General features: G+C 42.0%; 1 protein-coding gene across 6 annotated transcripts in view; it reads left to right on the forward strand.

Annotated features, from left to right (window-relative positions):
• The window catches only part of TUT7 (terminal uridylyl transferase 7), a 61,774-nt gene that overhangs the window by 17,283 nt on the left and 19,658 nt on the right, over nt 1–24,833 (forward strand). For all 6 annotated transcript variants that reach the window (XM_058695545.1, XM_058695550.1, XM_058695549.1 and 3 more), the window contains exons 11-22: nt 4,912–5,064; nt 8,218–8,398; nt 9,794–10,875; nt 11,278–11,428; nt 12,610–12,696; nt 13,565–13,665; nt 15,310–15,367; nt 20,041–20,144; nt 20,759–20,848; nt 21,214–21,327; nt 21,502–21,579; nt 22,225–22,402. In XM_058695545.1, the coding sequence (XP_058551528.1) occupies nt 4,912–5,064; nt 8,218–8,398; nt 9,794–10,875; nt 11,278–11,428; nt 12,610–12,696; nt 13,565–13,665; nt 15,310–15,367; nt 20,041–20,144; nt 20,759–20,848; nt 21,214–21,327; nt 21,502–21,579; nt 22,225–22,402 (2,377 nt within the window). The remainder of the gene's footprint in view (nt 1–4,911; nt 5,065–8,217; nt 8,399–9,793; nt 10,876–11,277; nt 11,429–12,609; nt 12,697–13,564; nt 13,666–15,309; nt 15,368–20,040; nt 20,145–20,758; nt 20,849–21,213; nt 21,328–21,501; nt 21,580–22,224; nt 22,403–24,833) is intronic.

A 24,833-nucleotide genomic window follows, 5' to 3' on the forward strand; every position in this document is an offset into this window, starting at 1 on the left:
CTCTCCTGGTGGAGCGAAGAGAGAACAGTCATCCCTTAGGCGATAAAGAACCCTTTCCATCAGACCCAGAGGGGAGTCTGTCTCTGAAGTTTTTCTCTCATGTTAGTCCAGTAGAGACAGGACGTTAGGATGGAACCAAACCAGTTAGACTCTTGAGAGCACATTGTATGGGTTCCCATACTCACTATTGTCTTGGTGAGATATGCCTTTCTTTGGGTCCTGGTCACCTCTGAGTAGTCCTCTCTCTGCTGTGAGGATGCAGGAAAAAGGATGTTTCTATTCTGGTAAGGGGGTTCTCCTCAGGATTTACTTAAGACTACAGTAGTATCAATATACCCTTTTCTGTGGCCAGTATATTACATCCTAGGCAGTGATACTGGAAATTCTCTATGGTGACACTGAATTTGATTGTGATTATACCATTTGTTCATTTAAGATTTAATGAGAGAAACAGGTATGTGGTGGTCAAACATGGATTGAATTCTATGGATCAAATAAGGCACACTCTACTGCTTGAACCAAAATGATCTGCAGTTTTCAATGTTTTAAGCTAGTCAATTGCCAGTGCTAGAGTCTTACCAATGCTAGAAGCTTCTGCTAGAGTCACAGAAGTATAAAGCAAGTGAAGGTAAAGAAGTTAATTTCAGTCCCTTATTGGTGCCAGAAATTCTACATCATTATTTTTGTAGAAAATCCATTGAAGATTTCTAAATTATGTGGATGAAAGTATCTAAACTGTTCATTCCTTCACAGTCTTTAAAACACTATGTAGGTTTGTCATTGTATTTGGCCCTGAAGGGAATACACAGATGAATAAGACAAAATTCTCCATGAAGAAGTTTAGAATATCCTACCTCTGTGCCCTAATCTGTCTCCTCAGAAATTCTTCAGCCATTCTCTCCCAACCTATGCAGACCTCTTCCATGTTGGGGGCTGTCCTCGCTGACCTCTTAACTTCCATGTATTGTTAGTAGACCTTGATTTGACTAAAAGTTGAAATCATAGTGAATAATGACTGATGAATAGGTTTAACCTTGTCTGCTCATCATCTTTTGTCCACTACAATAATATCTTATTAGTCTCCTAGTAAATATTGTTTGGGATCAGTCTTGTTTTGGGTTATATAGGCTTAGCCTTTAGCAAACAGTCCTTTATACATGAAGGATGCCAGGTAACGAATGTAATGGAAAGAAGAGTAGTTTAAAGTTTGATAGCCCTACAATTCCTCCAGCTCTTGTTATTTATACATATCCCTGTGACCTCCAGCAATTTATTTTCTCTGAGCCTCGGAGTCCTTATCTGAAAAATTCTGAAATGAGACCATGAATGTAAAGCTCCTAAAACAAAGTAGGAGAACAACAAATGTAGTCCTTTTCTCCCTCAATAGAAAGTCAGGTTCTACTTATGAAACGGAGGCATGAACTCCTAAGCAAGTGATCCGTGTATAAGTAACAGCTATAAATTCTCAACAAAATGCCAAAAAAAACCCCAACAATGCGAACGCTCTGGAAACTGAACAAGTGCAAGCTGACTTTGGAGAGAAGTCAGACCTTGGAGCAGGTGGCCAACACAGAGCGAGTGTCCGTTTTTTCTGTGGCTTTACCCCTAAAGGCAGCTTTGCGAGAAAAACCAGTCCCCTTTCTGGCAAGAGGAATTAGGGCTACCAGATAAAGGGGAAGAACCCAGAAGGGAAAGATATTAGAAGCGGAACCCTTAACTCTGTGTATAAAATCAGCTCCTCTCTAACTTCTGAACCGGTCCAGTCTGTTGGATTAACGAGCTTGGATGTCATCACTCTATACTCAGAAAAAAAGGGGGAAAAAAACCAAAAAAAAATTAAACAAAGTGAAAATCAACAGCTCTTCTTAGATCCATCAGAGAATTGAGGTCACAGGGAAAACCATTGCCCAAAAAATTGGAGAGACAGGCAAATAGAGCAAATTATAACTTATCAGAGCAGGAGGCCAGGAACGGAGCCTATACCAGGGTAGGAAGCCTTAGACTGTGGCTCTGGAGGCTCAGTATGGACAAGCTTGAGCGTGAAAAATAACAGGGAGCCCCAGTCTTAGGGGACCCCCAACAATTTCACAGGTTTTACCTCCAGGAACCCCCACCAGCTTCTCAGGGTGAAGATCCAAGAAAAATCCCCTCGTGCTTTGGCCAGGTGAGAGAAAAAGTCGCAATTTTAAAGTATGCCCAGAGCATTCTGTTCTTCTAAACAAGCTTGCCTTCAAGGGAAACTTTTAACCAGGGCTTAACTGACCTGGAGGAAAGGAGAGTACCTAACTCCAGCCCCTTTCCTGACCTTTCGTGTCTTCTTACCTGGGGGAACGCAGGGGGGGGGGGTCTCAGTCACTAAAAGACTGAGACCTGATCATAGGACTATATAGAATGCTTCCCCTCCCCCCAGACCTTACCACCACATCATTAGGGCTCCTGCATAAAATGGGATTATAACAGAAACACCTCATTTCAGAAGAAATCTGTTAGGAAACCCAAAGACAACAGGGGTGACAAAAACAAGGACACCAGATGAAGTTTTAGCCTCTTGACATCTACAGCTACAACAAACACATAGCCTAACTCCTAGCAAAATAAAACCTCACACTTGGGGTGCCTAGGTGGCTCAGTTGGTTAAGCGTCTGACTCTTGATTTGGGCTTAGGTTATGGGATTGAGCCCCAAGCTGGGCTCTGTGCTGAGAGCATGGAGCCCACCTGGGATTCTCTCCCTCTCAAAATAAATGAATAAACATTCCACAAAAAAAATAACTAACTAAAAAAAAAAAAAAACCTTCACACTAAAGGCCTGTCTCTGTCCCTTTTACCCAGTACACCTATCCAGCTTTCCACCAGAAAATTACAAGTCGTACTAAAAAGGCAAAAAAAAAAAAAAAAACAAAAAAAAACCCACCATAGTTTAAAGAGGCAGAACAAGCCTTGGAATTATCCAACTGGTAAATTAAAACAACTTAGATTAAAATGCTAAGGACTCCGACAGAAAAAATGGGTGACGTGCAAGAACAGGTGGGTAATAGAAGTGGAGAGATAGATGGGAGCTCTAAGAATCCAAAGGAAGTGCTACAAATAAAATATGTAACAGAAATAAAGAATGCCTTCAGTGGGTTCATCAGTAGCTTGGACACAGATGGGCAAAGACTCAGTGCACTTCATTCAGTAGAAGCTTCCCAAACTGAAAAGCAAAGATCAAAAAACAAAACCAGAGCAGAATATCAAAGAACTGCAGGACAATTACCAGGAGTTGTAATATATATATTATGAGAGTATCAGAAGGAGAAGAGAAGGGGCGCCTGGGTGGCGCAGTCGGTTAAGCGTCCGACTTCAGCCAGGTCACGATCTCACGGTCCGTGAGTTCGAGCCCCGCGTCAGGCTCTGGGCTGATGGCTCGGAGCCTGGAGCCTGTTTCCGATTCTGTGTCTCCCTCTCTCTCTGCCCCTCCCCCGTTCATGCTCTGTCTCTCTCTGTCCCAAAAATAAAAAAAAATAAAAAAAATAAAAAAAGAAGGAGAAGAGAAAGGAATAGAAGAAATAATTGGGGATAATGATGACTGAAATTTTCCAAAATTAATGGCACTTTAAAAAAAATGTTTTTAATATTTATTTTTGAGAGAGAGGGAGAGTGGAGAGAGGCAGAGAGAAAGGGAGACACAGAATCAGAAGCAGGCTCCGGACTCTGATCTGTCAGCACAGAGCCTAATGCGGGGCTCGAACCCACAAGCCGCGAGATAATGACCTGAGCCGAAATCGAGTCGGTCACTTAACCACCTAGGTGCCCTCTACACGCACCTGTTTAAAGGCTATGATCAGTCCCGTTTTACAATAAAGAAAGCTGTTCAACTTTGTTCCAAATTTCTTGGAACTTTTAAGCCCAAACTGTTTTCTTTAGCCATTTGCATCCCAACAACATCGATAGAAACAGTTTCTTAGATTGAGTATTCACTGCGTGCTGTGGCCTGTGTCAGTGATTTATGTCCATTATTTCATGTCACAACTATCTCATAAAAGTTCTACTGGGACCCGTTTTTACAAAAACCTGCGACGGGAAGAAAGCAAACACTGACTGGAAGTCTCACAGCTCCAGGAGGGAGCTGAGGTCAGGGCCTGGGCAGTTTTACTCCAGAACCCATGGCTCTAGGCCTAAGCCATGTTACCTTCTCCCAGAATGTTCACTAAAAAATTATTTCACAAAGTCACCATTTCTTTTGCCAATTAAAACCTTGGTTTTTAGTTTAAAAAGTATTTTCAAATTAACAGATGTCGGGGCGCCTGGGTGGCGCAGTCGGTTGAGCGTCCGACTTCAGCCAGGTCACGATCTCGCGGTCCGTGAGTTCGAGTCCCGCGTCAGGCTCTGGGCTGATGGCTCGGAGCCTGGAGCCTGTTTCCGATTCTGTGTCTCCCTCTCTCTCTGACCCTCCCCCATTCATGCTCTGTCTCTCTCTGTCCCAAAAATAAATAAAAAAACGTTGAAAAAAAAAATTTTTTTTTTAAAAATTAACAGATGTCTTGGAGGTATCCCAGAAACGATACCTTTTTCTTTTTTTTTTAATTTAAAAAATTTTTTTAATGTTTACTTTTGAGAGAGAGGCACAGAGCGTGAGCAGGGGAGGGGCAGAGGGCGAGGGAGACAAAATCTGAAGCAGGCTCCAGGCTCTGAGCTGTCAGCACACAGCCCGACGCGGGGCTTGAACTCACAAACTGTGAGATCGTGACTTGAGCCAAAGTCAGACACTCAACCGACTGAGCCACCCAGGCGCCCGCCCCCTCCCCCTGCCCCACTTTTCTATTTTCAGTGAGCTATAAGTGTGTTTCCATTTCTTCCAGGATTAATAATGCTCTGGTCGATATCGAATCCTTTCTACCTTATAATAATAGCGTGTGTCTAATTTTTCCTAGATTGAAGGGTTCTCGTTGAACAAACTAGGAAATTTCAACCTTAAACATGTTCAGGAAGACACCGTGGTTTGGGAGTATGCTGACAATGCTGCCGGAGATGCGGAAACAGCAGAACACGAGGCACCAAGAGAAGTGCCTGTTAAGAGGGGACAGGTCTGTTCTCTTTCTCATTTTTAATTGTACAATTTCTATTTGATTTCATTGTTCATTGTGGACTCTGTGACTTAATCAGGCCTCCTTTCTGTCTTTACCTATCTTAACTCTTTCGTGGATGTTTCATTTTCTAGTCTGTCCGGTCCTTCAACTGGACAAATAAAGACAAAAGGTAAAATGCAGATCATCAGATACAGTTATTTCTGTAGTTTCTTCTGTGTGCCAGGTCCTGTGAAGGTTACTGAGAATTCAGAGATCAATCCCTGTCTATCCTCAAAGAGCTTATGTCTTAGATGGTATTAAGAGTTTTAAATATATGAAAAGTTCACTGACCTCAAAGGTACTAAAATCACAGCGAGTATTTGGTATGATGTATTTTCATGTCCTCATCCATACCATTAGAGGTTGGCAAGGAAATATATGCACAGGGAAGGAATTGCCATTTAAATTTCAGGGGTGCCTGGGTGGCTCAGTCGGTTGGACGTCCGACTTCGGCTCAGGTCATGATCTCACGGTTTTTGGGTTCAAGCCCCTCATCGGCTTCTGTGCTGACAGCTCAGAGCCTGGAGCCTGCTTCGGGTTCTGTGTCTCCTCCTCTGTCTGCCCCTCCCCTGCTCATGCTCAGCCTTTATCTCTCAATAATGAATAAACGTTGAAAAAAAAATTTTAATTTCAAACAAAAATCTGAGCATTGTAATTATTTTAGAAATGATAGGAATCTGCCCCAAATTGGTGGACAGTCCCTGACCTCATGCCTTTCTCCATAACCCTATGGGATGAAATGGCAGCAATACCCACAAAATACTTCTGAGACCAGGATTCGAACCCTAGCTACACACAAACAAGTCAGGTCACTCCTCTGGTCTGTGCCTAAAATGAGGAGATAGTGGTGAGTGGTAGATTCTCCCGTTGTGTTTTCTAGAATCCTTGAGCATTGGAGAGAGAAGGGAGGCTGTGCCACTCAACCTCTGCCACCACCAGAACACCCCCACTTTTTTTCTGTGTCCTGTTTGGGGTTCCAGGAGTGGATAAGAGTAGAGGCCGTGGAGCCAGAATATGTGAATCCATATCCCAGCTCTCGCACTTCCTAGCTGTGTGTCCTTGGGCAAGTGACTTAATCTTCCTGTGCCCCAGTTTCCTCACCTAAAACTGGAAATGATATTGGTACCTTCTCAGAGGTCACTGACTCATGGAATGCTTAACTCAGTGCCAAGCATGTGGTAAGCACACAGTAAATGTTAGCTGCCATTCTTTTCTCTTTCTTTTTTTTTTTGGGGGGGGGGGGAAGAAAGTGTTCCCTACTTTAAAAGAATAAAAACAATAACGAAAAACAGCTTAAGTACCACTAATGTAGACCTATCAAAGGTCTCTTAAGTTCCGTGTGGTATCCTGAAGTCATTTTGGTGAGAGGCTTAAAAGCCCTTAGTGATGCTGAATAAGGCTTATGGATAAAGCAGTGAAATTTCATGAGGTTTTCAATTTCTAGGGGTTTTCTTCGTGTCCTCAACCACAGTGTTTGGACATGGACAACTTCCATTTTCAGTCACTTCTGCTTTGTACATCTACCCGATGACCTGATCTTATTTGACAGAATGTTTGTGGTCAGGATTTAGTGGCTAATAAAATACCATACCACTTGTTTTGATCCTCAGTATAATAAAGTGGGATGGGAGACAAATTTGTATACCTCAGAAGGAAAAGCTGTTGCTGTGAGCAGAAGTAAATACTTGATCTTTACATCTTTGTGTCATGTGGAGAGATTAATCCTGCTGCCACTTCAGAAATGGAGACCTAGATAGGGTCGAGATTGATTGTATGGTGTGATGAAAGAGCCCTGTCCTGGGATTGAGACACTGCTCGTGCTGCCACTGACAAGCAGCGGGACCTTTGACAAGTCACGTCAACTCTGGGCTTCCATTTTCTCTCCTAACATCCAGGGATTGAACTAGATTACCTCTCAAGAGCACCTTACGGTTGTGACATCATGTTTCAGTGATAAGTGGATTCCTTGTACTTAAAAGCCTATATACCTAAGTGAAAAAATACAGAGAGCAACCGAATGTGCCAGATGCTTTCCCTTGTCTCTCATTTAATCCTCATAACTGTCCTGTGTTATAGGTGGTACCGTCCCTACTCTGCAGATAATGATAGCGACCATTTTTTGAACATGTGTGCCAGGCACTGTGCTAAGCTCTTTACAGACATTCTCTCACTCAGTCCTCCCAACAACCCTCTGAGGTGGGTACTGTAATCCCGATTGTTCAGATGAGGAAACTGAGGCTTAGACTGCCTATAGCTTGGCCAGGATCCTACACAGCCAGTATATGGCAGAGTTGGATTTCAAACTTAAAAGTCCCGTGGCAAAGGCAGTTTTAGCCACTGTGCTGTCGTGCCAGCTGAGAGTGAAGACGCTAAGTCAGGGAGCAGTTAAAAGAGAAGTGGCAGAGTCAATATTTGGACTCTTTTTTTCCCCCCCATTCTAGGTCCTATGCACCTTCCAGTACATCCCATCACAGTATGTTCCAATTTGTCGAGAGCCTGTCAATGTAAAACGGACGTCAATTTCTGAAACCAAGAGTTCTTTGACTCTGGTGCTCCTGGCTGGCTCATTCTTAAGAGTATGCGACTCTTGGTCTCAGGGTCATGAGTTCGAGCCCCATGGTGGGCGTAGAGATTACTTAAATAAACTTTGAAAAAGACAAAAAGTTTTTTAACTTGAAGATCAGTTGCCCCTGGCATAGCTTCTCAGAGCAGAGGAAGGGAGTGTTTTGCCTTTTGCTCTACACCCTTAACCTGCCGCCCATTTTAGTGTGCGTGAGTGTAAAGGTGCCCTTCAGCGGCAGCACCCGGGAGAGCTCTGTGCTGAGACCCGCGAACCTAAGGCTTCAAAATTAGGAGTGCCAGCCACCTGGCTACCTATAAGTGCCCGCCTGCCCCTGTGATGATGGTTAGATTTTAACCTGCTCTCATCCCAGGAGTGCAGTATTTGCCACAAACAAAATAGAACCTAGATGCAATTTACCCAGATGGATTGTCACATTTCTATGTTTGCTATGGTTTTTCAGAGTTTTTGTAATTTGCTTGAATGATCTCGAGTTTCTCAGATTGTGCTGACCTCGGCACTACCTGTGTGTTTTCTCTTTACCGTTCTAGGTATCATTAATATTTGATTTCAAGCACCAGCCGTCAGTACCAGTTGGGCAGCTCTGGGTGGAAATGCTTCGATTCTATGCATTAGAATTTAATTTGGCTGATTTAGTGATAAGTATCCGTGTCAAAGAATCAGTGTCTCGTGAATCCAAGGATTGGCCCAAAAAGCGCATTGCCATTGAAGGTATCTCAGAAATGTTTCTCTTAAATTTCCTTTCCTTTTAAGGTACCAGTCTAACCGCATGCTTTGTATTTCATTCTCCTTTCAGCTCCCACGTGTAACATAGGCCTGACCCCAACAGCGAAATAAACAGTTAGACTCTGGCATGTGTTACCGTGGTCATTCCAAGGGACCAGACTGTTCTTTCTGGGTTTTTTATGCACTGCAATAAAATGTCTTAGTTAAAAAATAGCTAAACAGTGGCTGGGCGAGTCCTCGCTTTCTTTGTAAATTGCTTACCAACCTAAACGCAAAAAAAAATTTTTTCCCCCGGTGATGTGTGAATCCTCCTTTCCTCTCTGCTGTTCTCATTGCTGGATTTTTAGATTCAGCCCTTTCATGGGTTGTTGATGTTGTTTAGATGTTTAAGATGAGAAACTACTTTTCCTCATGAAAAATAATTCTTGGTTGGATTCCTCTTCATAGCGAGAGGCTAGTTATTTTTGGAATATCTACAATAGCATTTGGAACTTATTCCTGAAAACACTTTTTCTAGTGAAGGCTCATTTAACTAAAACCATTGTATGAAAGAGTCACTGATGTGCCCTGTAGACTACATTAAATGGACGAGCTCTTCTCAGCTTTGCAAAATCAGGAGGTTGAAAACCCTCTAGAAATCTTAGTTCTCCTCCTTCAGATAATTTAAAGAACCTCCTAAATGGAATTCTCGTATTTTTGCTTGATTTTTTTCAAGCTTTTATATTGCATAAGAGGGTTTTTGTTTTTTGTTTTTTGTTTTTTTTTTTTTGCATTTTGCATTTTGCATAAATTCTGTGTGCGGTCATGGGGATCTCACATTTTTAAACCCTCCCCTGCAGTTTCTCTGGCTCAGCTCTTCTGGCCAATTGCCTAACCTGCTGGAGTTCTAGGGGAGGAGAAAAGATTGAGAGAAGTGGTGTCTCCTCCTGGTGCCTCCCTCTCACCCCTGAATTCAGTCCAGCCAGTTCAGTGATGGGGCTTCCCAGGGCAGAAGAGTGGAGGTAAGCTCTACACACCACAGGGCCTGGCTGAGTGGGGAGGCAGAGCACTCAGCAGAGCCTGGCGGGAAGACCTCCCTTCCCCAGGGCGCGAGAGCCACACTGATGACACCTTTTTTACCTCCACAGTCACAGAACAGACTAGGGAAGGGGTACTGGTTCTCAGCAGAATGGGTTCTCTTCATAGAGCAGATGTTTAAGAAAACATTTCTTTTTGTTCTGAAACCACATCCCACCCCCAGTTTGGTAAAACGCATACAAGATCCACGCTAAATTCTAGTAGTGTGTGTTTGTTGTCTTGTCTACAGCAGGCTAATTTTTAAAATGTGAAATGGAAACGTATGAAGTGGTGGGTTTTTGTTTTTTTTTCTTCTCGTTACAGATCCCTACTCTGTTAAAAGAAATGTGGCAAGGACTCTAAATAATCAGCCCGTGTTTGAATATATACTTCATTGTTTAAGGACAACATATAAGTATTTTGCTCTTCCACACAAAATTACAAAATCCAGCCTTCCAAAGCCTCTGAATACTGTCACACGTATTTCCGAACACTCTAAAGAAGTAGCAAACGTGGGGGCACGAGCAAAAGGTGATGAACTCAAAAGCTCAGCTTTGGCTCAAGAGCCAGGTGCTGCCAGTTCAGGTGCGAACACCTGCCAGGTACAGCCACTTACAGAGACTGCTGAAAGCTTTGGAGGCCCCCCAACAGAGGAAATGGGGCACGCGCATGTCAGCATCCACCTGGAAAACTCCAGCCGTGTCAGGACAGGGGCCGGTTGTGATGGTTGTGAGGATGTTAAAGCACACCGTCGAGCAGCGGGAAGTAAAGCTGGGAGCGAGGGCAAGCATCCTTTGCCTGCCGGTGATCAAGGGCCAAGCAGTAGCAGACGTGGAGAGCTTGTCCTCCGTGGCGGCACACAGAATAAGGAGACAGATAACACTTTGGATGTAGAAGACTTCCACAGTCCTACGGCCGACGAGTGTGATGGATTCGTCACTTCAGAGGACAAGGCTGATGTTGATGAAGAAGGCATAGAAGGTCCTGATGAGCTGGAAGATGCTCTAGGCCACTTTGCCCCTTCAAGACAGGGTCACGTGTCAAGAATCATTCATTCTGATGAGGAGGAGGAGGAGGAGGAGGAAGAGGAAGAGGAGGACGATGAAGAACCCAGGCTGTCCATTCCCCGGAGGGAAGATGAGGACGACTTGGCAAATGAAGATGAGTTAGAAAATGCGTACACAGGATCAGGGGACGAGGACGCCCTGTCTGAGGAGGACGATGAATTAGGCGGATCTGCTAAGTATAAAGACCTGAAAGAAGATGGAAAACATGTGGACGGGGCTCTACTAATGGAATTGAATAAAATCAGTCTTAAAGAAGAAAATGCATGTGAGGAAAGTTGCACTGCAGATCAGTCTGATTTCTTCTATGAATTTAGTAAACTCATCTTCACCAAAGGCAAGGTAATCCGTGCCACTCCTCGAACTAAGAGACGTTAAATGGTTTTTTAGTGCATGTAATTTTAAATTTTGTGGACTAGAACAGAGCTGTGCCCTGTCCTGGTGGTAGTCAAGAGTTCGTCTTCCACTCCGGTACAACCGCTCCATGTCCTGCCCTCCTTAGACCCCTGGGAATTTGCATAGGCCGTAGGGAATGCTGTCGGGAGTGGAAATAACTGCCTTTTACTCCTGAGTATCCCAGAAGATGTCCCCATCTCAAGTAGTTTGCAGCGGTTGCATGTTATTTTTGTTCCTTTGGGAAGTCAGAGTAGGCTGTGGGGCTTTTGAGAAAATGATTCAGGACCCCTTTAGTTGGCAAATAGAGTTGTAAACGAAGTCTTGGTTTGCTTTGCCACCTTCCCATAGTCTCCTACAGTCGTGTGCAGTTTATGCAAACGAGAAGGTCATCTCAAGAAGGACTGTCCCGAAGACTTCAAAAGAATTCAGCTGGAACCTTTGCCGCCGCTGACACCCAAATTTTCAAATATCTTAGATCAAGTTTGCATCCAGTGTTACAGTAAGTTACTAACACTTCTTTTCATTTGTCAGAATGTCGCATTGGCATTTGCCCCAAGAGTCCTCTGACTCACTAACCTGTTAGCTCCATCACTGGGACCAAGTCTGTCCCATTTTCCCCCGTGTCCATGGAGCTCTGTGTGTAATGCCTATTCTGGCTGAGATGCATAGTAAATAATTGTTGCAGGAAAAATGGGGAGAGGGAGGACCTTTTAAGCCTTGCTATTGGAGTACTAGCGTTCCCAACTGGTGTTCCTTGGACTGTTTTTCTAAGCAGTTATTAGTATTTCGTGACAGTTGGTGCCTGGGTGGTTCAGTGGGTTAGGCATCAGACTCTTGATCTGAGCTCATGTCATGATCTCAGGGTCGTGAGTTCAAGCCCCGCACTTAAAATAAAATAGTTCCACAGGTCAAGGAGGGAATGCGTCTACCCTCAGCGGAGGCTGGGGGTGTTGGGGTTGGGGCAAGAGATTTACAGGGCATATTAGCATCATAATGGCTTCTGAGAAATGTTCTAGTAAAAAACCTGTTTAACTCTTTATTGAAATATTCCCAAAATGTGGGCATAATATACTTTTTAATTAACACTAATTAATAGCTCCCTAACAGCCCTTTGAGGAACACCAGTGTGGGGAAGCATTGGTATACAGAGGGTTAAAGTTCCACAAAGGAAAAACATTTAAAGGAGAGGCAGGCGACTTGAGATGAGCCTGATGAGCCTGACGCCTCACAGTGCTCTGTCCTGAGGTGTCCCTGCCAGAAGACACTTGTTCTTAGCCAGTGAGTTAGTCTTTTGCAACCCTTTTTGGAGGTGATAAGCTATGAAAGGAAAACTAGGTTCCCCTCAGAAACATATGCACATGCTCATAAAGGTTTGTGTTCACACTTTGGGAGAGTTGCCTGAAGACCACCTTTATAGACCCCTGGGGTCTCTGAAATCTAGTAGCAGAACCGCCACTCAGATTTGTTTCTATTTCAGGAGCAGTTCCTGGGGGCAGAAGTTTTTCAAAGAAAGACAGACTCTATTGTATATTACTAATGCTGTCTACCAAGAAGATGCTCGAAATTTAGGGCTTTCTTTTTAACTTGCTAGATTTTGTTTTATAAAAAGTGTGATCTTCCCCTCCCCCCCGCAAAGAATGTGAACAATCTTTGTTTCTGAATGTTTTCTATTTTAAACAGAGGATTTTTCTCCAACTATTTTGGAAGATCAGGCTCGTGAACATATTCGGCAAAACCTAGAAAGTTTCATAAGACAGGAGTTTCCAGGTAAATAACTTTTTAACCTTTAAGAAAAGAAAGGTCTCTCCAAAATGAATAAATGTTAAAAAAAATTTAAAAAAAAAAATGGGGCTCCTGGGTGGCTCAGTCAGTTAAGCGTCCTACTTCCGCTCAGGTCATGATCTCGCAGTCTGTGAGTTCAAGCCCCGCGCCGGGCCCTGTGCTGACAGCTTGGAGCCCGGAGCCTGCTTCGGATTCTATGTCTCCCTCTCTCTCTGCCCCTCCCCTGCTCATGCTCTGTCTCTCTCACTCTCAAAAATGAATAAATGTTAAGAAAAATTTTTAAAGAAAAGAAAGGTGGTGTGACCTTCCTTCAGAACAAGCACGTGTGTTACAAGCACATTAACTTTGAGAACGAGAAAGTAGTTTTGCGGGGACGGTGGGGACAGGGCTGTGGTTACTTTGTGATGTACTTTGGATGCTCTTTGCTCTGCTGCTTTACCGATGGAGAGGACAGCAGCAGTGTGGGATTTCTGTTAGCAGACGCCACAAGTGAAATTTCATTTCGTATTATGTTTGAAGTCAAAGTTTGCACCTCCAGACTTTGGAAAATATTCCAAGAAGTGAATATTTAGAGAGCAGTAAGCTTACATTACTAAATATACTGATGTGATCCACATTTTCCTTGAAATGTCCTTGCAATTTAAGAAAAAAGTGGCACTTGGTAGTCTTTCACACCATATATACATTGTATTTGTTTAAAGTAAATTTTGAGAGAAAGTAGTTTGTCATAAATATGACAATATAATGAGGATAGTTAACAGATGGGTATTTTTGATCCATGTGAGGGCCGTTTTGATCAGAACATTAAATGTACTCAGGTAATTAGTTATCACTTTTCGTCTATCCCCAACAGGAACTAAATTGAGCTTGTTTGGCTCCTCCAAAAATGGATTTGGGTTCAAACAGAGTGACCTTGACGTCTGCATGACAATTAATGGGCTTGAAACCGCGGAGGTACGGTGACCACGTAAAACTCAAATCTGCTGCGGCAGTGTGATTTGACCATCTTGACTGACAGGACGTCTTGGTATTTTCCACATTTGCCAGAGCATACCATACGGAGCATGCCATGTGGCACAGTCTCTCTGGTCAGATACTTAAGAAGCTTAGAGGTAAACCTGAGGAGCACCGAAGCTTGTCTTTTCCACCCACGGTACAAAGTGCCTTTGGAAGTGACCCGTGGGAACGTGACAAAGCCAAACCAGCCCCCGCAGGGTCCCCCTGGCGTAGCCCAGAGGCTGACTTTGCCACACACAGCCCGTATAAGACTTCTTGAAAAGTTTTGAGGAGGCAGGCAGTGTGGTTTTCTGAGATGGTTTTTAGCAGGCAGTCAAATGGGATTCGATGATAAGAGTGCTGAACTTACAGTTTAGAGACCTAGATTCAAGACAGACTTGGTTTCATGAGTTCCTAAACATGTGGCCTTTGGTTGATAAACCTATAAAATGAAAAGGATCATTTCTGTTCCTCTTGCCCCCAGAGATTGTTGTGCACATCAGCTTGGATCACGCCTGTCAGGAGTCCGCAGACTAGGGCCCACGGGCTAAACCCAGCCACGGGCATATTTTGTCAGTACAGGTTCATTAGAACACAGTCACACCCCTTCACTTGTGACGTGGTTACGGCTTCTGCTTTTACTCGATAACTACCGAGTCGAGTACTTGCAACAGAGTCGTATGATTTGCAAAGCAGTAAAGGTTTGCTGGCCCCTGACAAATATGAAATACCGCATAAAGGTATAAAGTCTAAGAAGTGCTAAGTCCCTTTCTTTTTTTATTTTTAACAACAGTCCAAATGCTGTATATCCAAATGAGTGATGCTGCTGTCACTCAAGATCTTTTTTATGTCTTTCCTTATTTTCAAGTCTTTGTCTTTTGAGGATGTATCTGATTTGGGGAAAATAGCCAAAAATTACCTACCCTGAGTTTGGTGAGTAAAGAGGATAAACAGGGTTGGGTCCGATATGTGGAATTACCTTATTGCACATCATCAATAATGAATTTTTACATGGCTTATAAAACTAGCTTTGCGGGCATTTCTGAAGTAAAATTCCAAATATGTTCTGCGATGTGTATAACCATCAAAAGGGCTTATGTTGTAAAATGTCGGCCCGCTGTTTTTAAGTATGATTTATTTGAAACATTGGTATTTGCTACATGACCTTGATTCGCCTCGTCCTGTGGAGAGAGCATCTAAGCTTCATTACTTTGCACAGCAGTTCTTGTAATTGAAAGATAATGAAAGTCCATCCAGAATGAATAAGAGGGGCCACAGAAGCTCCTTCTTACTTATTCTGGCACAGAGGGTACTTCTGAGTAACATGGTTACAGGGAAGGGGAAATGGAGGTCCTCATGGTTCAGACTTTTCCAGGTGCTCTGATTTCAGCCTTTGTTGTACAATTAGTAAGTGAGGGCTGCGGGGACCTTTTGTATCCTCAGGATATTTCCTATGAATACTGACCAAGGCTTGCCTAAACGAGAAAAAAATCTATATAGATGGGTTGAACTTATTATTTCTAAAGGTAATGGAAACTATTTGTTACCACGTTAGGAACCTGTCTTCCATTTTCGGTTCAGTATGTGCAATTTTTGTTGCAGGGGTTGGACTGTGTAAGAACTATTGAAGAATTGGCAAGAGTCCTCAAAAAACATTCAGGTACCTCTACAAACTTTTTCCAAAAATAGTTTTGTCTTTTAATTAGTGTTTTGCATCCTTAGAATTCATCAATGCCAGTGAAACCATAGAGTGGCTCATCTGTAGCACATGTGCGGTATTGGTATCTTTAAAAAATTTTGTCATTCAGCACGAAAGACTGAGGGAATCAGTGGTCATTGGTGTGCATAGCGTTGCCTGGCTCAGTTTTATTTCAAAACAAGCATATACCATACAGGCAAGAAATTTTGGAAATCTTTTTGCTTTATTGACCTTTTATTACCCAAAGTGTAGGGGTTGCTGACAGCAGCGTGAAGTACATGGAAAGCACCGGGGGCTTATGGATTGTATTTGTAGCTGTATTGCTGGACAACTGTATGCAACCCTGAACAAGTCATCTAACTTTACTTGATCCCTTGCCATCGATAAGTTGAGAAAGCTATAAAATGTGTAGATGCTATGAATAGTGCACGGTGCTGACATGCCACTGACATGTTCTTTTGCGGTCAGGGACAGCTGTGGATGCTGTTAACAGTGAGAATCTTCTTTTAAAATGTGATGCAGCAAATTTCTGTGCTAGGAGCTGGGAGCTGGGAATGAAGGTGAACGAGATATGGTCCGTACCCTCACGACACTTAAAATCCATGATGTGTCCATCAAAAGCTTTCTTTTATCTCAGTCAAGAGTAGACTTAGGTTAACATCACGGGCAGCACACACGTAGACACACGAACGTACACCGTGAGTGCTATCTCACCCTTTTTGTTTTATATTTTTTATTTCCAGGAGTTTAAATAAAAAGGGTACCATGTTACTTCCATAACAAGATAATCTTAACTTTGGTTTATTTCTTCTGAAAGTTAACCTGGAGCATCAGTATTTTTTTTTAATAACATGCATTGATGTAATTGTTTTTGTCATCGAAAATAAGTGTTCCCCTCACTTAGGAATTTTACCTCTAAAGATCATGAGCTTTTTAAATTTTTTTGAAGAGTGTGCAAAGAAACTAAATTGCTAAGTTGCCACAATTATTAATTGTTTGTGCTGAGCTAGATTTTGACTTTTTATTTTGAAATAATTTGAAAATTAAAGCAGTAAAAATTGTATAAAGAACGCTGCATGTATTTCATTCAGATCCACCAGTTGTTAACATTTTACCACATTCGATACTCATTCTGTCTCTTCCTTGCTCACAATTTTTTTCTGTACCATTTGAGATTAAACTGCAGATACCATGTTCCTTTCACCTAAATACGGCAGTGTATATTTCCTAAGAATGAGCCATTGTTAAAAACAGGTCATTTTTAGGGGCACTCGGCTGGCTCAGGAGGTAGAGCACGCAACTCTTGATCTCAGGATTGTAAGTTTGAGCTTCACGTTTCGTTGTAGAGATTACTTAAAAGTAAAATCTTTTTTCTTTTTAAATGTAAAGATTTTTCTTTAATGTTTATTTATTTTATTTTGAAAGAGAGCGTGAGCTGGAGAGGGACAGGGAAAGAAGGAGACAGAATCCCACGCAGACTCCTCACTGTCAGCGCAGAGCCCAGTGTGAGGCTCGAACTCACAAACCGTGAGATCATGACCCGAGCTGAAATTAAGAGTCAGATACTAAACTGACTGAGCCACCCAGGTGCCCTGAAATCTAAGTCTCCCAAACTATCTTGTTGGGTGCCTACTATGTGCTCAGCGCTGTATTGGGCACTTAGGGATGGTGGAGCAATAAAAATAAGTCTACAGAAGTCTTTTCCTTGGCCAGCTTTCAGATCTTAAAAACAGGAAGGTAATCTCACAGACCATGTAACGGTGTAAGGTAGTATTCATTTTTCAGAATGAGTCAGAAGCTGCAGTAAGTGTTTGGTAAGCTCTAAGGGGAGAGAAGTTCTGGGCAAGAGTTGCATAGGGGAGATTCATGTAAGAGTTGGGTTTATTCTGATCTCAGGGGATGATGAATATGATTCAAAAAGGATAAAAGAGAAGTCACTCCTAACAGGACGTGCACCTGAACGTGAGCGTTGCTGTAGTATATTTTGGAGTGTCGACAGTGGGAAGATCAATATATTTAGAGAGGAGTTTCAAGTGGTTACTATTACTATATAAAGGAAAGCCCACAGATATTTGGAAACCAGTGAAGTTTCTTCAAGAGAAGAGCAACCCAATAAAAACTAAGCTTTTTAGGCAACTGGTAGAGTCTCCCAGGGCAGGTATAACCTAAGTGAATTCAGGTTAGAAGGACCATAACTAAAATGAAAAGGATAGGAGAGATTCCCAAGGGGAAGTTTCCTAGATTTGGTACCTACAAGTAAGAACTAAGAGTTCAGGCTAATGTCTGGATACTTGGGAAATGGGGACATTTGCAGAGAACGCCATGTGGAGGTGTTTAGTTTGCCATAAAGGTTTAATTTCTAAGAGTCCAGCAAGCAATTGGAAATAAAGAGTTGTCAGTCAGGACTGAAGAACAGAAGAAAACAGTTTTGTATTGAAATCCTTGAAGAAAGAAAGACGAAGAATAAGACAATTCTAAGGGATCATTTGAGTGAAGTTAAGGACTAGGCCTTAATTTCTGTGGGTAGAAATTAAGAAAGGACACTGAAAAAGGAGCCCTTGGACTGACAAGAACCAGGATGATGTGCTGTGGATGAATCCTAGAGGACAGGCTGGTAATGGGACAGGCTAGTGTCAAATTCTAGAATGGGAAGGAAATGCAGTAAAAGGCTATCTAATTTAGAGGCAGGGTAACAGAATAGTTGGTGGGGGTTCTGGAATCAGATTCTCTGCTTTTAAACCTTGGCTCCCCACTTATTGGCTGTGTGTGCCTGGAAAGACACTCAGCCTCACTGAAAGTGCTCCGTTCCTCATCTTCACAGTAGATCAGCAATAATGGGATTTAAGGTTAAGAAAGGTGTCGTACATTTAAGTACGGCGTCTAGCATACGCCAGGTGTTCAGCAGATTCGAACGTCAATGTAAGTTAGACCTCCTCTGTCTCCCACACAGATGTATTTTTCTGTAATTTCTTCTGTCATATACATACTTTTTCCCTGAGCTCTGGATCACTATGCATCTGCCCTCTAGATATTGCCATTTACCTTTTTGAGAAAAACCTCAAACTCCATCTCAGAATGAGCTCCTCTTTCTCTTTACTGCCTTCCTTCTGCTGCAACCCGCTCTTCCTTCTGAATCCACTTTCTTGGTCGTTGACATTGACATCCTTGGACCCACCAAAATGGGTCAAGTGATCATTCATTTGTCCTAGAATAGGTTCAGTAGAAATTTGGAGTTGGTCACACCCACACATGAATCTCGGCTCTGCAGCTCACTAGCTGCATATTCCTTTTTTTTTTTTTTAATTTAATGTTTATTTATTTTGAGAGAGAGAGAGTAGCGAGTAGGGGAGGGGCAGAGAGCAAGGAAGAGCGAGAATCCGAAGCAGGCTGTATGCCATCAGCCTGACTCCATACTCGATCTCATGAACCCTGAGATCGTGACCTGAGCTGAAATCAAGAGTCGGATGCCTAGCCAACTGAGCCACCCAGGTGCCCCACTAGCTGCATATTCCTAAGCAAGTTACTTTCTCTGGGGCTTTGTCTTTCAATCTGTTGGGTGAAGGTGATTAGTCTTAGGAGGTAATGTTTGTGAAGGATCCTAGGAGTTCAGAAACCAGTAGCTCTTGCTCTTAACAGCGATTCCTTCTCGCTTATCCCCCACCCCCCCACCGCTTCCACTTCCCCAGCCCATCCAGGTACACCTGCTCTCAAGCCTGTCTTGCTGCTTCTCTGCATCTCTGTGCCACCATGGTAGTTCAGGTCCAGATCATTTTTTTATAATGGTCACTCTGCCTCCATTCCGGGTACCTCCAGTCTGTCCATAGCCAGGGGCATTGTCCGAATAGATATGGCCAGTGATTCTTCCCAACTTATACAGTTCATTGGTATCTATTTGCCTCTAAGGATAATTCTTAGCAGGATATATATGTTCTCTGTTTGGGCCCTTCCTGGTTTCTACCCCATCTCCTATCACTCATTCCTTTCCGTCAAGTCGACTCAATAGCCTTCACGATCCCATGGAAGTTCTCGAACATCCTTTCTGCTTTAGGCATTTGCCCTGTCCTTATGTGCTTTTTTTTTTTTTCCTTGCCTCCTAAATCCCCTCACCCGCCTCTGTTTTTAACCTGTTGCTCTCCTTTTTCAAAGCCTGGTTCAGGCAATTCACTCCTCTCCTATTGAAGTTGATTCTGTTCTTTTACTGTCTTCTAGCTCCATGATACGTAACTTTTGTTTTGAGGATTCAGAGGATCACCCTGTAGGCTTTTCTCTGTATTAGATAGAGTCACATGGAGAGAATAGATAGGGCCCGAGTAGTCTAGACTCTGTAGTAGTTTCTTCTGTTCTGGTGTTTATCAGACTGACAGCCCTATACACGTGCACATGATCCGGTGAATTCCTGGAAGACAGCGGCTACCTCATTCATCCTTGTACTTCAGATATCAATGTGTTTAACAAATACAAACTTTGCCAGAAGAGTCTTCCCAGATGTTTAGTAACAGAATCGAGTAGTCCTAGTGACTGCAGTGAAACTAGCCAGAGTTCGGTTTACATCGTCTTATTTTGGGATATTAACATAAGAACCGCTTATGGCCCCAGCTGCTGTATTTAACAGTACTCTCTTATTCCTAACCTAGGTCTTAGAAACATCTTGCCTATTACAACAGCAAAGGTGCCAATTGTAAAGTTCTTCCATTTGAGAAGTGGTCTGGAGGTGGACATCAGCTTGTATAACACACTGGTAAGATTTTCCCCAGGACTTTTCTTCAGGGAGATGAAAGGGAACGAATGACTCATAATTTACAAAATAGCAAGTAAAATTAAGCCATTCCTTTGATCTTATTCGTTGTTTTCATTAGGAGTGTTTGCCTTTTGCCTGGCAAACTCTCTTAACAGAGAGTTAAGATAGTATTTATTTATTTTGAGGTCCGAGTGGCAGGTGCTTCTTGTTTGGCTTGAATTTTGTTTTAATTTTGGACTGTGTGTGTGTTTTTGGTCTCATACTTTGTTTCCTGCAGGGCTTTCCGGACCTTCTCTGGATACTACGGGCATTCAGTTTAAATAATGCCAGGGTGAAGTGGGGGATCCTTACGTCTACATAGATGGAATTATTTTAATAGCCCTTATTTCTAGAAATGTTCAGACTAAGGACATATTAACATGGAAGTCATGAGCTCAGATGTCATGTATAATTCTTAGTATTTAGTAAGTTAATGAAGCTCATCTTTGGGGGAAAATACTCGTGTCAGTCTAAATGTCTTCAATCTAAAGTGAATTACGCTGTAAACCTTTTCAGAATATTCCAGTTTAAACTTTTTTCTTCTATTTGGTAACTTACAATTTTCCTTTTAACAGGCCCTTCATAACACAAGGCTCTTATCTGCTTATTCAGCCATCGATCCCAGAGTGAAATATTTATGCTATACCATGAAAGTGTTTACAAAGGTGAGTATGCCTCCTGTTGTGATTCATTAGAAATTTCGTTGCATCTTCAAACTTAGTTGAAAACATGTCTATGTTTTTTAGAGAATGATAGCCATGTTAAATGCTTCTTTTAACTAGTTTGGGAACCCTGCTGTGGCAAGCTAAAATTTTGTTGTCTTAAGTTTTACATACAATAATCTAATCTTGCTAGTGGCTGATGGTTGGGGGTTTTTGTTTTTGATGTCCTTTTGGTTGGTCTTTGGCATTTGAAAATGTAACTTTTTTGTTAATGCCCAATAGAAGCATTTTCCTTTTAGTGATGGTAGAATAGCTGCAAATTTAGCAGGAAACATTGGTGATCTGTTCCTCATTTTCCTTCCCTCTAGATGTGTGATATTGGTGATGCTTCTAGAGGCAGCTTATCGTCATACGCATACACGCTTATGGTGCTATATTTTCTCCAGCAGAGGAATCCACCAGTCATTCCTGTCCTTCAAGAGGTATTAGTAAAAGAAATTGTGTTTCTCATCTGTAAACCTGGGTGATCTTTGAGCCCTCTTCCTTCTCTAATATTCTGTGATTCTGTAGTTAAATTTTTAACTATTTTCCTACAAGTTTTTGTATCAATGCATTAAATTTGTAATCCATACTAATAGTTTAAAAATTAATTTCAGATATACAAAGGTGAAAAGAAACCTGAAATATTTGTTGATGGCTGGAATATTTATTTTTTTGATCAAATAGATGAACTGGTACGTATTTTAAGAGTAAAGATTTTTTTACATCCTTGACTAAAAGTTAGCTGTACTATGCTGTGCTGTAATGGTCAACAACTATGTTTTCACTTGTTATATTTATTTATGTTATGATAGTAAAAAAACTAGCATATATAGATGTCTTCTTGGAAGTTGAAAACATTTTCATTTTAATAAAAATGAAAACATTTTAATTAAGTCAGGTGAGTTTCCAGGGACTATATGTAGGATTTCTTTAATGCCTGTTAATTCCAAATGGCTATGTAGCTTTATTCCAAATGAACAAATATTTGCTAAGTGGTTTTCTGCAAACAGTTTGGAAAGACTTTCTTTGAGTTCAAAGATCTAATAACCCAGGCATCATCAAGGCTCTTAAAATCTATTTCCAGATTCTTCCACAAACATGCACTCTGGGGTTTGACATTTAAAACCCTGAGCTTTCCCTATCTCCAGGTCACAGGGTAGAGATTAATAAAGTCATGAAAATGGTATTTTAAAATGTGAAAGAAAAGTTACAGAATTATATTTTTATGTATTTAAATTCCAGTTAATAAGTCCAAACTTACTCCCTAAGATACAAATGAAGATAGATATTAACACTTTACTATAGAGCATGATATCTCTGTTCCCTTCTATTTCTAGCCCACCTATTGGCCAGAATATGGGAAAAATACAGAATCTGTTGGGCAGCTATGGTTGGGACTTCTTCGATTCTACACAGAAGAATTTGATTTTAAAGAACATGTTATTAGCATCAGGAGAAAAAGTCTGCTTACAACTTTTAAGAAACAGTGGACCTCAAAATACATTGTAATTGAAGGTACAAATAAAATGAAGCTTAAAATCGAATAGAATATAGAGTTTGAACTAGGAGGGCATCGTTCTCCATCCCTGCAGAGAACGGCACGGAGCCACCAGCTGGGATGTGCAGCACTGCCATTCTGTTACTGTCCACATCAGCACACTTGTCTGTTTCCAGGATGAAGAGTTATTTTTAAGGGTGCCTGGTGGCTCAGTCAGTTGGGCATCCAACTTCAGCTCAGGTCATGATCTCACGGCTTGTGAGTTCGAGCCCCTCATTGGGCTCTGTGCTGACAGCTCAGAGCCTGGAGCCTGCTTCGGATTCTGTGTCCCTCTCTCACTCTGCCCCTCCCCTGCATGTTCAGTCTCTCTCTCTCTCTCTCTCTCTCTCTCTCTCTCCCCCCCCACCGTCCCCCACCCCAGAATAAATAAGCACTAGGAAAAAAATTAAAAAAAAAAAAAAAAAAACATTTTTAAATGACTGGTGTCCTCCTGTGGGGCTTCTCCCCACTTCAGAACTCTTTTGACCATGACATATCTTTGACTTTTGTTGAACACTTACTGGAGAATAAGTTTGCAATAGAGATAAGGCAGCTTTAAAAGAGTGGGACTTTTGGGGCACCTGGGTAGCTCAATTGATTAATATGACTCCTGATTTCAGCTCGGGTCATGATCTCACGGTTCGTGGGTTTGAGCCCTGCATCAGGCTCTGTGCTGACAGCTCAGAGCCTGCTTGGGATTCTCTCTCTCTCCCTCTCTCTGTTCCTACCCTGCTGTGCATTCACGCTCTCTCTCTCTCTCTCTTTTTTCTCTCTCTCAAAATAAATAATAAACTTAAAAAAAACAGAAAGAGGGGCGCCTGGGTGGCGCAGTCGGTTAAGCGTCCGACTTCAGCCAGGTCACGATCTCGCGGTCCGTGAGTTCGAGCCCCGCGTCAGGCTCTGGGCTGATGGCTCAGAGCCTGGAGCCTGTTTCCGATTCTGTGTCTCCCTCTCTCTCTGCCCCTCCCCCGTTCATGCTCTGTCTCTGTCTGTCCCAAAAATAAATAAAAAACATTAAAAAAAAAAAAAAAAAAAAAAATTAATAAAAAAAAAACAGAAAGAGAGAGTGGGACTTTTAACACCTTCTGAATTGAGGGTTTGAAAAGTGGGCACTAATTGAATTTTCAAGATCCTTATTTGCTATTTATTGATGAAGGGGTTTACCTACACGTAATTATATGTAAACTTTGGCATTTCTTTTGCCCATGCTGAATGCAAGGATCCGTGGGCCATGTATGTTTGTAGTCAATTGTTTACTATATTTTGTTTGTTTGTTTGTTTAATTTGAGAGAGAGAGTGAGTGAGAATGAGTGGGGGAGAGGGACAGAGGGAAGGAAAGAGAATCCCAGGCAGCATCCACATTCAGCACGGAGCCCAACATGGGACTCGATCCCACAACTGCAGGATCATGACCTAAGGCCAAAACCAAGAGTTGGACACTTAACTGATTGAGCCACCCAGGCACCCCTCCAGTTTGTGGGATTTTAATTTTAGGGTCAAAAGGGAGTTTAAGTGTTTAAAACTGAACTGAGAAATGGCTTAAAAAATATTTTATTGGTTTTAATCTTTTTTATTTTTTTCGAAATACACTTATATTCGTTAAATCATGTATGTTACTTTAGGTTATGTTTCCGTCATTACTTCTGCCTATTGGCAGTATTAAGATACTGTGAACATTTGTAAAATTAAATTCAGATCACTGTGGCTTTAGATATGACTTTAACTTTTTAGGATGTCGTATGTCAAAAACAGAACTTTGTCTTAAACCTTTCCATTATCACAGTGGGTCCTTACCGTCTCCAATTGTTCATATATTGTTTTTAATTTTTGAAGTCTCATTATCTTCTCATTTTTGCATTCCTTTCAGATGAACCATAGGCTAAGTTAGAAAGAAGACTTTTTTAAAAATTTATTTATTTTGAGAGAGAAAGAGTATGCATGTGAGCACGTGAGTGGAGGAGGGGCAAAGAAAGAGGGAAAATCCCAAGCGGCCCCCTGCACCACCAGCGCAGAGCCCGATTTGGGGCTCGGACCCATGAAACTATGAGATCATGACCTGAGCTGAAATCAAGAGCCAGATGCTTAATCAACTGAGCTACCCAGGCACCCTTAGAAGGAAGATTTTTAACCAGCTCTTCTAGAATGGAGGAATTTCAGGGGTGGTGGTGACAGTGATGTTTTTTACTGTACAGTAGCTTAATATTATAGTATCTCTGCTACATTAAGCAACAACCAAAAATACATGTACAGGTTACCAGAAGAAAATGTGACCAGACCTACTAGGAAGGTAACCTTCTGAAAGCAGTTGTTAGTGTAGGGTCAAACTGAGTGAAGGCTTCTGTACTCCAGTAATGTGCTACTGAGTCTTTATCCCGAATGGTGTGCCCCATTTATTGCACATTAAAAGCA

This window comes from Neofelis nebulosa, chromosome 12 (genome assembly GCF_028018385.1).
Source record: "Neofelis nebulosa isolate mNeoNeb1 chromosome 12, mNeoNeb1.pri, whole genome shotgun sequence".
Classification (NCBI taxonomy): domain Eukaryota; kingdom Metazoa; phylum Chordata; class Mammalia; order Carnivora; family Felidae; genus Neofelis; species Neofelis nebulosa.